This window comes from Pleurodeles waltl, chromosome 5 (genome assembly GCF_031143425.1).
Source record: "Pleurodeles waltl isolate 20211129_DDA chromosome 5, aPleWal1.hap1.20221129, whole genome shotgun sequence".
Lineage (NCBI taxonomy): Eukaryota > Metazoa > Chordata > Amphibia > Caudata > Salamandridae > Pleurodeles > Pleurodeles waltl.
In genome coordinates, this window is record NC_090444.1 from 1334892825 (window position 1) to 1334907895 (window position 15071).

Consider the following 15071-nt stretch of genomic DNA (forward strand, 5'->3'; position numbering starts at 1 on the left):
AGTAAGTATAGAAAGAGAAGCCTTTTGAGAAGTTTTCACAAGAGCCAGGCTCTAAAGAATTCTGATTGAGGTGCTTCCAAGCCTCTCTCGTGCCTGTTGATCCTGTTGGCCTACAGCAATTGGCAAAGTGGTTCCATTTGTGATAATAAGAGCATTGTGACTTTCTTCAAGAGCCAGGTTCACCCACGGTAAAAAAAATATAAATCACAAATAATAAATACCATCCCTGCTCTGCTTAAGAAAGCTACTCCGTTCCTGTTGTGTCCTGGTTCATGTCGACCTTTGTGTACTGATAAGTAGCCTGGAATACCTAATCTTCCTAATTGGCATATTGTTGTTGATTGTGCGATTGGCTGTTTGTCCTCCACAAGAAATGTAGTTTTAATGAATTGTTGTGCGTAAACAAGGCTCATGAATGTGCCCACGTCTTGTTCTGGAATGAGATTATCTCAAATAGAGATGTGTGAGGGTGGAAGGAAACGTAATTCCCAGTAATTTTCTGAGATCAGATACTTATTTCATCCCAGAAAGTCATGAAACGTCGAAAACCTATCATTTACTAGTGACATTGTCAAATGTGTAATCTGTGTAGGGAGGTCTGGGGACACCTTGTCCCGAGCTATCAAAAAATGAAGCAAAATTGTGCAATTCCTGTGCTTTGCTTTTGCATTCTTTGCAGATGAAACATGAAAAGTATTTAAAGAATCCAACCATCAACTCCATGGTATCAGCACCCTCTAGTGATCCAAAAAACATAAGTGAAGGGGTTAAACGAGGTGATGCTTCATTTCAGAAAACCTATTAATTCCCATCTGTTGAGTATGTACAATTGCCTAAAGCTGTTCTTACCCAACAGCTAAAATAGCTGCCTTAAAAGTGCAATGCCCACATTCCTTTAAAAAAAATGGCGTACGCACTGTACAACAGAGAGCACTACAACTTTGGTAGATTCAACAGATGAACAGTGAATAATGATTGCACCCTTTAATAACTGACACGAAGGAGGGATGACAAGTGTGAACTCTTTACGTTGTCAGATGAAACTGCCTACGGAGGTAGGTTTCATACTTAAATTTACTCATACGGTACAATTCAAAAGGTATATTTTCTTCTGGAAAGTGGCAAACTGTCTTGGTGGAGTATCTGTAATTTTCAAAAGGTGTTTAAAGGAATCAATATTTGATACGAAATCAGGCGAGTAGAAAACGTTAGATTTCTCAGTCAAGCAAGTGATGTACGTTTTGATGAATGGATTTGCTTTCCAAATAAATAGGCGTCTTGCACATTAGGAGGTCTTCGTCGACCAGTGAAGAGGCCTGGTCTGTATTTACAGTATTTGGGATGTTAAATTTCACAAGACAGTGCTGCTCCTCTTCCAGTTTACCGTTTCTAGCAGCTTCCTGTCTTTGCAGGCCGCTTTCCATCACCTTGGATCTGTTGCTTTGCTTTCCTTTGTCCAGCTGCTCAACCTCATTTATGTAGCAATGGAAAAGAGACCGCGATTCCTCAGTTACTTGATGGGAAAAGATTTTATCCGGCTCCAGGGATCTTCCAAAGTCAGCGGCAAAGCTGTTCATACGAAAGAGCTTTTCAGAGGGTTCCACATTTCTGGAATAGAAGAATAAGAACATTTATTTACAATTAACATGTTATGGTTTGTTGGGAAAGGGAAAGCATACCACAAAACTGAAGTATAGAGCCAGCGTATAACCAGGAATACTGCAAGAGCGTTAATTTTGTACTCATATTTTCCACTTATGTAATCATACTTATATTTCGATATATTAATCATTATATATTAATTTTATATTAACTCGAAAATTGTGACCGACTTAATGGCCACCATCAAACGTAAGGCCTGCATTTTGTTTTCTGAAAACTGAAGCTAAGCTAACATCATAATGAAATGCAAGGTCAATGTGCAATATTATCTGTATAAAATGTTTATAGTGTGTTGTGTTTTCTAGCTGCATTTCCACAGCCTAACAGACGTCATTCATTGTATTTGTTTATTTTGCTTGTAGTTATGTTTCTAACCTATGTTCTTTTCCTTGAGGAGAGAAATGGCGTGAATAGAATTGTTTCCATAATTTGTAATTACTATCCGGTGACAACATAGTCGAAGAGGTTGAACAATGAGTTCACGGATGCAACGGAAGAAAAGAATGTACTAGTTACAAATGTATTTGTTTGAAATTCGTCAATGGAATAACAGCTAACATTTTATATAATTTTGATATTTGTTAGTGTTCTGATTGGACATCAATTTCTCATCTTATATTCTAAATCAATCAGTGTGTTTAACCCCTTCGCTGCTAGGCCTTTTCCCCCTCAGGTGGCAGGCCTTTTTTGGCTATTTGGGGCAGATTTTTTATGCTTAGGCCCTCATAACTTTTTGTCCATTTAAGCTACCCACGCCACATTTACGTCCTTTTTTCCAAAATCCCAGGGATTCTAGATGTACCCATCAATAATGAGTTTGTGGTGCTAAAATCACCATCTACCCAGTTTCCATTAACAGGCAGACTTGAATCAGAAAACCACATTTTTCAACACAATTTTGGCGTTTTACTGGGATATGCCCCATTTTACTATTTTTTTGTGCTTTTAGCCTTCTTCCAGTTAGTAGCAGAAATAGGTATGAAACCAATGCTGGATCTTGGAAAGCTAAACATTTCTGAAAAGTAGACAACATTTTGAATTCACCAAGGGATCATTTCTGTAGATACTACAAGGTTTCCCTACAGAAAACTACAGATGAAATAAAAACATATTGAAATTGAGGCAAAAAAACCAGCCATTTTTCTCCACGTTTTACTCTGTAACTGTTTCCTGCGATGTCAGATTTTTGAAAAAAATATACCGTTACGTCTGCTGGACCCTTATGATTGCAGGGTTATATAGGGTTTGTAGGTTCATCAAGAACCATAGGTACCCAGAGCCAATCCATGAGCTGCATCTTGCAATGGGTTTTCATTCTATACCAGGTATACAGCAATTAATTTGCTGAAATATAAAAAGTGAAAAATAGGTATCAAGAAAACCTTTGTATTTTCAAAATAGGCACAAGATAAGGTATTGAGAAACAGTGGTTATTTGCACATCTCTGAATTCTGGGGTCCCCATATTAGCACGTGAATTACAGTGCATTTCTCAAATAGATGTCTTTTTTACACATTGTCTTACATTTGGAAGGACAAAATGTTGAGAAAGACAAGGGGCAATAACACTTGTTCTTCTATTCTGTTTTTCCCCAAGTCTCCCGATAAAAATGGTACCTCACCTGTGTGGGTAGGCCCAGTGCCTGCAACAGGAAACGCAACATTGACACATCACATTTTTACACTGAAATCTGAAGTGTTTTTTGCAAAGTGCCTCGCTATAGATTTTGGCCTCTAGCTCAGCCGGCATCTAGGGAAACCTACCAAGCCTGTGCATTTTTTTAAAACTAGACACCTAGGGAAATCCAGGATGGGGTGACTTGCGGGGCTTTCCCCAAGTTCTGTTACCCAGAATCCTTTGAAAACCTCAACATTTGGCAAAAAAACACTTTTTCCTCACATTTCGGTGACAGAAAGTTCTGGAATCTGAGAGGAGCCGCAAATGTCCTTCCACCCAGCATTCCCCCAAGTCTCCTGATAAAAATGGTACCTCACTTGTATGGGCAGGCATAGTGCCCGTGACAGGAAATGCCCCAAAACACAACGTGGACACATCACATTTTCCCAAAGAAAACAGAGCTGTCTTTTGCGAAGTGCCTAGCTGTGGATTTTGGCCTCTAGCTCAGCCGACTCCTATAGAAACGTACCAAACCTTTGCATTGTTTTAAACTAGATACCTAGCGAAATCCAACATGGGGTGACTTGTGCGGCTCTCACTAAGTTCTATCACCCAGAAACCTTTGCAAACCTCAAAATTTGGCAAAAAAAACACTTTTTCCTCACATTTCGGTGACAGAAAGTTCTGGAACCTGAGAAGAGCCACAAATTTCCTTCCAGCCAGCGTTCCCCCAAGTCTCCCGATAAAAATGTTACCTCACTTGTGTGGCTAGACCTAGCGCCCGCAACAGGAAATGCCCCAAAACACAACATAGACACATCACATTTTCCCAAAGAAAACAGAGCTGTTTTTAACAAAGTGCCTAGCTGTGGATTTTGACCTTTAGCTCAGCCGGCACCTAGGGAAACCTACCAACCTGTGCATTTTTTAAAACTAGACACCTAGGGAAATCCAAGATGAGGTGACTTGTGGGGCTCTCACCAGGTTATGTAACCTCAAAACTTGCCAAAAAAACACTTTTCCCTCATATTTCGGTGACAGAAAGTTCTGGAATCTGAGAGGAGCCACAAATTTCCTTCCACCATCATTCTCCCAAGTCTCCCGATAAAAATGGTACCTCACTTGTGTGGGTAGGCCTAGTGCCCGTGACAGGAAACGCCCAAAACACAACGTGGACATATCATTATTTCCCAAAGAAAACAGACCTGTTTTTTGCAAAGTGCCTATGTTAATATACAGATGCAGGTAAGATGGGTAAAATAAGCTTTATTCTTTGCCACCGACCCAGGGCAGATACACTCAACGCTAGCCCAGACCAACTGCCACAGAACCTCTCCTCACGTTCTTGACCAACATATGGAACCTCAATGGCGTGGAGGTTCTCAATTGCAAGCTAAACATATTAAAGGTAAACACAACACATCCCCCTTACTTACAATAAAGTGCAGTAAAAGGGTAATTAATAAAACAATAAAATAAAAGTAGCATACAATGCATTATTGTGCAAATTACACTATAATACAATAATATAAAATGCACTGAATTGTGTTAAGTAAGACGTCTCAAGGTATTAGGAGCGCAGCCTGGAGGAAATCTTGGTATAAAGCATTGTCTCAGATTCAGGTAATTTTTTCCTTCCTGGTTCTCTGGGGTAGTGGGATCTTTCACAATTCGAGACATGCTCCACACATCTCCGTTGTCCAAAACCACCACATTCATTTTTACTTCTTTGATGCGGAATGGGCCCTTGAAGCTTGATCTTCCCTTTGTTACAAAGCTAGGATTTTTTACCAGTACCATGTCACCTACCCTCCATTTAACACCGGAGACACCACACTTAGAATCATATTGCAATTTATATCTACGCTGATAGTTCCCCCTACGATCATGTGCCTTGTTGAATTTTCCATAGTCAAGATCTTCCAGCCCCAGTCTGTTTTTTATCCATGCTGGAAACATTTTGGTGCATCCTGACCTGCCTCTCATATGCTCAAAAGGAGTGATGTTAGTGATACTATTGGGAGTATTTCGATGTGCCCACCACATATCCCTGAGTAGTTCAGTCAACAGAACCCGGTTCTCAACAGCCTCCTGAACACAGGATTCAAATTTACCAAGGCCAAGGATTCCAAGAAAAAATTAATCTCCTGAGACGTCAACTGCACACCATTGTCTGTGACTAAGTGACTAGGTACACCTTCCAGAGAGAACTCCTCTTTCAGAAACTCTATTACAGTCCTTGTGTCTATAGAACTCACATACTTCGTTACCACCCATTTCGACGCATAATCCACTATAAGCATAGCACTCATTGGCAGGCAAAAGGTGGAAAGGACCCATAAAATCAAGGCCTAATTTCATCCAAGGCTTCTCAGGAGTTTCTACTGGGGAAAGTGGAGCTCTCATCATAACCTCACTCTTGTCAATGCGTGACAGGATACACAATCCTTCACAACAGCCTCTGCATCGCGGTCCAAACCTGGCCACCAGTATACAGCTCTCAGCCTAGATTTGGTCAAATTCCTGCCCAGGTGCCTTTCATGAGGCAAGTTAATTATTTTACTCCTCACAGCAATAGGAGGTATGGACTTGGTACCTCTGAATAGTTCACCCTCACTTAAGTACAGCTCATCTTCAAAGAATTGGAAATGTCTTTATACTCAACCTCTCACAATAAATTCCTGTCAGAATCCCGTTCGACTGCCAGCTTCCACTCATCCTCAGTTGTAGCCATTTCTCTCACCCAATTGATCACACAATCATCATCAGAGGGGGGCAGAAATGGCCTAAAAATATTTTTCCCCTAAGGTAGCAACCCTTGCCTGAGGGGTCACTCCCCATGGCTGAAAGAAAAAAAGATCCCTGGTGCCTAGAGGTTTTTGCCCCCACTGGAGGCAGATCGGCCTAATTATAATAGGCCGATCTGCCCCCAAGGGGGGCAGAAATGGTCTAAATCAAATTTGCCTACCCCCCCAGGGTAGTGGCCCTTGCCTAAAGGGTCGCTCCCCTTGCGTGAAATTGACAAAAAAAGAATCCCTGGTGTCTAGTGGTTTCTGCCCCCAAGGCCTAAAGACATTTTGCCCCCCCCCAGGGGAGCGACCCTTGCCTAAGGGGTCGCTCCCCACATCTAAAAAATAAAACATCAAAATAAAATAATAATCCCCGGTGTCTAGCAGTTTCTGCCCCCCCCCCCCCCGGGGGCAGAAATGGCCTCAAAAAAGAAATGGAGAGAGCAACATCAAAGGAAAGGAAAGGCCTTTCCTTTCCTTTGATGCCTCTCTTGACACCTTCATGTGATCGGAAGAGAAATACTTTCATTTCTGCTGCCCGATCGCTTCACGCTTGGGCAGCAGAAATGCTGAGAGAAACATCAAAGGAAAGGAAAGGCATTTCTTTTCCTTTGATGCCTCTCTTGCCCCTCCACGTGATCGGGGAAGAAATGCTAAAGCATTTCTCTTCTGATCCGCCCTGGAAGGTTGGGGCTGCCTCTGATGAGGTCAGCGTGCGATTGCGTGCTGACGTCGTCAGATGCCACAGGGGATCCGGGGGGGAGAGGCGGGGTGAAAGGGGAAGTGATTTGCCAGTTAGTCTACTGACATGCTGGTGTTTATTATTTTTTGAGTTTATTATTTCAGTTCGTTATTGAACAATTACTTTGATGGTTTAGTCATCTTATAGTCTAAATTATAAACCATACCCCTCACTTTGTTCCTGTTTCGATCCTGATGTCTGATGTTGCTGTCCCCCTGATGAAGTTGACGTTGTTGCTGAATACCTTAGTGATTGGGTAAATGTATGAAATGTGTATTGTTATTTGTCTTTGTTTTTCAGGTACCAACTGATAATATCATAATACTGCTGCTGTTTATGATAGTGCCTTAGCTAGATGTTTTCTAAATTCATGTTACTAAATTCTTTTACATGAAGTCCAACATGTTAATGCAAATTTGTGGTTAGTGAGGTGTTACTTTCAAATTCTTGAATGGTCTTTGATTCCTTTCTTTGTTATTTCAATGTATTCAATTTCTCTTGCTCAGATTCTGTTGCCGTGGTTCTGTGTAATAACCATTGAGCTATTGTGTTTATTTGCATTGATTAAGCTTAGATTCATGTGTCGACTAAGTCAGCCTTTGTTGTTTCTATACATGTATCATTTGAGTTTGAGAATTATTTTCCTGACACTAGCATTGTTAATATAGGTAAATAAACCTTTAACTTCTTAATAAAGTGGTGTGGTTATTGAAGTACTAATTGATTATTATATGCTTGAATTTAATTGTTTATGGCGTATTTCCTGTGACCTTTTTTTAAAGCATATTTGGTTCGGTTCATCAGCCGAGAGTATGGAATCTGCTATCTAGTCTGTTATTACTAAAATATAGCCAAGATTTCTGCTTTAGCACTACATGAAGACCTTTGTAGGCAGTTTACCAACACCACCGTGAAAAATGCTGACAACAGGCTGTGGGATTGCAAACAAATGAACAAGCATTGCCAAGGTCAATAGTTCTGGCTTTTATGTGTTAATACATGCAACACAGCCATCCGAAGGCAGGCATGCAGAAATGCTGTTTGTCTGCATCAAGGCATTAAAGCCATGCCTACTGTGTTTGTAAATGCTTGTTGGGGTTTACCATGAAAGCTAAGGGAGACATAAAAGATTAATAGGCAATTAAGATTAAAAGTAGGGTCTGTATATAACACAGAGAGGCACCTACACTAATGTACTGTCTCTTTTCTCTGCTATCAGTGAGAACTCATGCTGTGGAAAGTGCTTGATGCCCATAGTGACCCTTTGGACCGAGCCACAAGGATGGTGAGGGAGGGGAATAAGAGCTCTGAACCCTGTGAAGGAAGTGGAATGTGCCATCACATGTGCTCCTGCTACAGATGTACGGGCTGAGGATGTGAGCATCAGTAAGGCCGAAGGAGGAGGTTGGGTAGCGGTGTGAAAGTTGGCATCCTCCAAAAGGCAAGATATGAACTAACAAGAGGAAAGCTCCTCTACTAATGTCTCTCAAATTTGGAGGCTCTGGGCCGGCGGTCAGCTGCAGTCAGTCATTCATTATCATCTAATTAGGTGCAGAACCTTGCGTAGTTTTCCCTCAGCTTTAGAGATGAGCTTTGTGTTCAGAGTGGCATTTTAACCATATTTAGCCTCCGATTACAAACACCGATGATTTTGTCATTCCATCCTAAAGAAAAATTGCTCTAAATGTGCCTAGCTCTGGAAATTTTGAGCAACATTAGAGCCTGCGCCCACAGCAGCGAACGAATTACAGCCCTTAGATTAAGGGGTTACTTAGATTTTTTGTCTACTAATATGTAGTCAGACTTGAGTTTGAAAATGAAGGGCATGTCTTACTAAAAACTAAGCTATTTTCTGAATAATAATTCTTCTTGCATCGTGAAGCGCATGTACTTAACAATAAACATTCATTGTCTTTATTGAAATTATGTTTTTCATGTGACACCCCTTCAGCTCGAACAGAGGATGAAATGGTAACACATGAGAGGTGGCAGGACAGGTTGGGGGAAGAAGAGCAATGTCAATGACCTTGGTCATGGAAACATGCTTCATGATTAAACTAAACAAAAGCTTTGATGAAGACAGACACAGAGGAGACAAGTGTGTACGATTATAATATAAACCAATCTGTACTTAACAGTAAACATTTCATTTTAGCACTGTGCTCTAAACATTTTCCTACCAGAGCATTAAGACAGATTTTGAGCTGACTTGTGACCACCTCAGTTCAGCCATGCCTGGATTATTTACCCAGTCCATGGAGTTAGTGGTGATTTTGTCCAGGGCTGAATGCTATTATATGGACTTTGATCAACTCTGAGCCAGATGAAAGCTGAACAAACCCAACAAAGCACCTTGAACCTATTATAAGTTAACTGCAGGAATTAGGTGATGCAGCAGTGAAGACCTGATGCACCCAGAATGACTTCTAACCCTATTGAGACTGAGGCAACCTCAACAGTGGCCTTAACATAGCATGGGCTCTCAAGTAACATACAAAACCATTAATGGATTACATAAACTGCCTGGGTGGTGTTAATGTGCAGAAATCTACTACTAAGAAGTACTTTTTCGAAGTTGGTTTGCTTTTAGTGGATTCTCCTGACCAGGATTTTATGGGAGTGTAAGAGACAAAGCCCAGTAATTTTCTGAACCCCAATATCTTGTGCGCCCCAAGTTTTTCCTTGGGCAATTCAGCTCCGGGGGTCTCTTGTTGATATAGAGGCAAGAGACTAATCTCTTCACCAGTAACTCAATACTCTAGCAGAGTATGAGTTAAAATAGAAACTGGGACCACTCAAAAACTAAGTTCAAGATCAGAAATAAGTTTCAATTTTTTTATATAGAATTGTCAAGTAAACGATTCAGAATAAATTCATTGCTTGATGTGAAGACTCAGATACGGAATACAGAACCATAAAAATATTCATAAAATCCCTATTTTTTTTAAGTCTAAGAATGCTTTATTGTAAAGATTTAACAAGAAGGTACAATATTGTAACAAGGCTAATCCTTGGAACAGAATTAAAATACAGAGGTACACAATATAATACACATTAGTAACAGATTAATCTTTCTTACTAGTCTATGTAGCAATAAAGAAAAGCAAATAGAAAGGTACCTTAACAATATCATTTTTCATATATATATTTAAATTTTGTTGATGTAAGAAAGAAGAAATATAAAGGTAGAAAAGAATCAGAAGAAGATGAAGAGAAGACTGTGAAAGGAAAAAGAAAAAATTAAAAAGGAGAATAAACATATCGAAAAAACATGAATAAAAACAAAAATAGTTAAGTGAAAACGACCTTACGTGTGTCTATTATTTTCAAGTATCAAACATCAAAAGTATCAAACGTAATACAATAGATCATAATACAACCAGTTGACCATTCAGTGAGTCTTAAAGAACTGATTCATGGTGGGTGAAATACAAAATTGTTGTCTTCAATATGAAAAGATTGACTACACAGACACGTAGTGAGAGGTAACCAGAAAAGGTCTTTTTGAAGAAGTTGTTGTGTAGATTTGGCGCAAGCTCTATACAGTCTATGGTGATAACAAAGTGAATTCTACCATCCATTAATGGTAACTTTGGTAGCATCTTTCCAGTTAGATGTTATGATTTGAAATGCTATAGCTATAAACAAATCAACAAACTTGCCAAGTTTTTGAGTACCAATCCAGGTAGGCTAGGAGCTTCCCAAACAAATATTAGTAATCTCAAAAGGAAACTTCTTATTGCATTTAAGTGTAATGGTGTTGCATATCTTGCGCCAAAAGGAAGCAATATTTGGACAGTGAAAAAGGAATGTAAATAGGTCCCTGGAATATTAGAATATGTCCAGCAGAGGTTTGCTAAATCTGGATTATATTTAGAGAGGGAGGGAGGAGGTAAAAACAGTCTATTATAAAAAATAGTAAAGGATTTGTGTGGTGCTAGCATTGCATGTGGTGTGATGTATTTTTGACCATATAGCGCTCCATGTTTGAACAGAAAAAGACATTTGTAATTCAGATTTCCAGAAGAGTTCTATTTTATGCTTCAAACGATTGGGAGATTGGTAATGGAAATATCTATATATGTAGGAGGCTTTAATAGGTATAAAAGGAGATAGTTGCAAAGGGGGAACAGTTGAATTGGGGGACACATTCTGTGATAGAGAGGCTAATTGTTGTGTTAGAGAAGTACCTAGAGAATTTAGACAGGAATTCGGAAGGAGAGAGGGGCTGCATGTCTTGAAATAGTTGCTTAACTTGAATAATTCCTTTAGCAACCCAATCTTTCCAACAAATAAAACTTTTAGATACCTTGATATTTTTATTTTGCCCAATAGGAGAGTTAATAAAGGCATACAAAGGTGATAATGGTTTAATAATAACTGGATAAACAGTTGATATAGAATGTGCAATGGTGGGAGATGAAAAGGATTTTGGAGAATGGGGGAAATAGGCTAGAGACTTAAAATAAGAATGGAAAATCAGAGATTCTTCCAATTTGCGCCAGGTTGGTGAGGGAATAGATATGGGGTAGAACTTGTTTTTAATAAGAAAGAGGAGTGATATTGTCTGAAATTAGGGAAATTGACTCCCCCCATTTCTTTAGGTTTACACAGGGAGGATAAAGATATGCGTGTTTTCCATCCATTCCATAAAAATTTGCCCAAGGTGCTATTAAGGGAGTTAAAGAATCACAATGGGATTTTGACAGGTAACATAGACAAATAAAAAGTAATAACAGGGAGCATCATCATTTTAATTGTTTCTAACCTACCCCACCAGGATAGGTACAAGAGTGACCTTCTATCTGACATGCGAACAATCTTTTGAAGAAGATCTTCTAGATTGATTTGAATAGAAGTTGTAATTGAAATAGTGTATTTGATCCCTAAGCATTTAATATAGTTAGAGTTCCATTTAAAGCCGGTTCCCACAAACCTTTCCTTTTTACAAAATGCATTCATGGGAAGTACTTCAGATTTATTAACATTTAATTTGTGACCAGATAGATTGGAGAAGATATTTAGGAGGTCTGTAAAGACAGGTAGAGACGACTGTGAGTTTGAAACATATAAGATTATGTCATCCGCATAGGCTGTAAATTTAATTTGGATATTTTTGTTTGTAAAAACTTTAAATGAAGTGGAATGTCGCAAGGAAAGTAAGAAAGGTTCCAAAGATAGATTGAAAAATAGGGGTATAAAATCCCTATTTAAGTAGTTAAATATCTTAACATTGTAAATGTCAAACTCATAAAGAGTACTGACAGCATCCTAAATTAGGAAAAGAAAGTCTCAAAATAATTGGACAGAGTATCAGTAGGGAAATGAAAGGTCTGCCCCAATCCTTCAGAACCGGGATTTTTTATACACCATTTTTGCATAAGACTTAGCAACAACTGCAAACTCAGCATGGTATGATCATGGTTAGATTGCATTGGCAAATCAAAAACAACTTTATATTAAATAAAACATCTTAACACTAACCCATTTCTTAAGCTAAGCAGAATCTTCTGCTTGCTTCCTTTGCAATTGCACTTCAGAGATGTACAACATAATATAAAACATTTCTCAAACAATAGCTCATAGAATTATTTTCTTCTGCACGCATGCATCAGAACTTCCAGCAGAAATCCACGAAAAACAATACATCAAGTACACAATGGAAAGTTTCATTCACAATACATGCTTTCTAATACATTTGCTCTTTTGGGTCATAGTGTTCTGTACTCTGCAGAAACTCTGTGGAAAAAAAACATGCAGCGAACCACTGGTTGGAAGGGGGAATGAGCAGGAGCAAGATAAGCAGAACATCAGAAATTGCATCCATTTTAAATAAATGGTGTCTCACGCCAAAACGTGCATAACTATACTATATTATTAACCTGTTCTGTGCCTTGGACGGGTCACCTCGTCCAAGGCACAGTTCCCGTGTGCCTTGGACGAGGTCACCTCGTCCAAGGCACGGGAACTTGGGGAAACGCTAGCGCGCCCCCGTGTGCACCCTCCCTCCCCCCCCAAGGCGGGGATGGAAGGGGAAGACCTTCCCCTTCCACCCCCGACCCCCCCCCGGCAATCTGATGACGTCAGCGCGCGCACAGCGCGCCGACGTCATCAAGTGTTGCCGGGATGCCGTGGAAGCCATTTGCTTCCAGCACGTCGAGGGGAAAGGAACTCAACAGGTGAGTCCTTTCCTTTTTTGGGGTTTTTTTTGGGGGGAAAACAGACACAGGGGAAAGGAAAGGGTTTTTCCTTTCCCCCTGTGCCTGTTTTCACTAGATTCCTGCTCCACGATCGCGGGAGCAGGAATCACCACTAGCCACCAGGGATTTGTCAAGGTCTGTTTCTTTTGGGGGCGAACCCTTGGCCAAGGGTCGCCCCCCTGGGGGGCAATTTTTTTAGTGTTTTGCCCCCCCCCCCCCGGGGGCATATCGCCGATTTTTCGGTGGATCTGCCCCCAGGGGGGTCGAAATCCACTAGACACCAGGGATTTAGTTTTAGAGAATAGTTTCTTTTGGGGGCGACCCCTTGGGCAAGGGTCGCCCCCCTGGGGGGCTATTTTTTTTAGTATATCGCCCCCCCCCTATGGGCAGATCGCCGATTTTTCAGTGGATCTGCCCCCTGGGGGGGGGGGGGTGGGGGGCGAAATCTACTAGACACCAGGGATTTTGTTTTTATTGTATTTTTTGTTTCCCCCCCCGGGGGCAGATCGCCAATTTTTCTGCCGATCTGCCCCGGGGGGGGGGGGGCGAAATCCACTAGACACCAGGGATTTCTTTATAACTAAATGTTTCTTTTAGGGGCGACCCCTTGGGCAAGGGTCGCCCCCCCCAGGGCTCCATTTTATTTAGTGTTTCGCCCACCCCCCCGGGGGCAGATCGCCGATTTTTTGGGCCGATCTGCCCCCAAGGGGTGGGCGAAATCCACTAGACACCAGGGATTTTGTTTTTATTGTTTATTTTGGGGGCAACCCCTTGGGCAATGGTCGCTCCCTTGGGGGGCTATTTTTTTTTTCTGTTTCGGCCCCCCCCGATGGCAGACCAGGCATTTTTTGGACGATCTGGCCCCCGGGGGGTGGAAGCACACTAGGCGCCAGGGATTGTGTGGTGTGTGTGGTGTGTGTTTGGGGGCACCCCTTGGGCAACGGTCCCCCCCCCAAAGTGGGGAAAGTTCGTATTGGCCATCTCTGCCCCCTTTGGGGGCAGATGGGCCTATTTTTGTAAGCCCATCTGCCCCCAAGGAGGACAGAAACCACCAATACGGCAGGGATTTTTTTTTTGTTCCCTTTTTTTGTTTTGTGCTGGGGGTGCCCCCTTTGGGAAGGGTCGCCCCCTAAAGGGGGCACAGAGGTGTTGTCGAGGTGTGGCAGATTGGCCAATTATTTTACGCCCATCTGCCCCCGAGGGGGGCAGGATCCACTTAGGTACCAGGAACAACTTCTAAGTTCTTGGTGGTGGGGTGTTTATCAACTGGCGAAGTATTTGTATTTGTGATTATAACAATTTATTTCTTCTTTTTCTTCTAGTTCAACGCTTTTGCTTCCTTTGCTGTGGATCCTTGTGGTTTTGGCAGTAGTCGTCCTGCGGTTTGCATAGTTGCATGTTTTAGGTAAGTGAAAGCAATTTACTCCAAAGGAGTATTGTTGACATGCATGAATGACATGTTTGTAGGTGGTGTACTAAATGCAGTATTGTGTGTTTGAAACTGTCCCTAGATTTGAGCACAATGATATTTGTGTTGTTATATGTCTAATTTGCTTTTTTCTTTTTTCTTTTTAGTGGGATATCATTGGTGATTGCTGTGTCTGTGCAGAGTAGTTGCTTGGTGAGTAGCTTTTTCAGGCAAGTGAGTGGTATAGTTTTTTTAGTACATAACTCTTTGTGATAAAGCTACCCTTTGTTTATTACTTATTTTAGTGCTAGTTGTTGTTGGCAATCCATTTGTTGTTAGTGAGGATCATGGCTAGCCGCAGAGTGACCGCTCAGCAGGTTGTTCGCATGCTCTTTGAGTCGTCTTCAGACCATGATTACGACACTGACTCTGCATCTGAGGCAGAGGAGGAAGCAGGAGATTCTGGGAGTGAGTTTTCTGTCCGAGAGTATTCTTCTGACGAGGAAGCTACTCTCAGTGCAGATGAAGGGCCTGTGTTAGAGGAGGACATTGATGTGCCAAGAGTGCAGCAGTCTGGGGCTGAAGGGTTTCCCATTAGAAGACCTGACACCTGGATTGCCCCAAACATGGAGCAGCCACAGTTACCTGCATTT

The 15071-nt window shown here is 41.2% G+C and overlaps 1 protein-coding gene across 1 annotated transcript in view; it reads right to left on the reverse strand.

Annotated features, from left to right (window-relative positions):
* Positions 1–1217: 1217 nt before the first annotated feature.
* Positions 1218–15071, reverse strand: part of MRAP2 (melanocortin 2 receptor accessory protein 2) — a 192568-nt gene continuing 178714 nt past the window's right edge. Inside the window, exon 3 of the mRNA XM_069236615.1 lies at positions 1218–1608. Within this exon, the coding sequence (XP_069092716.1) occupies positions 1218–1608 (391 nt within the window). The remainder of the gene's footprint in view (positions 1609–15071) is intronic.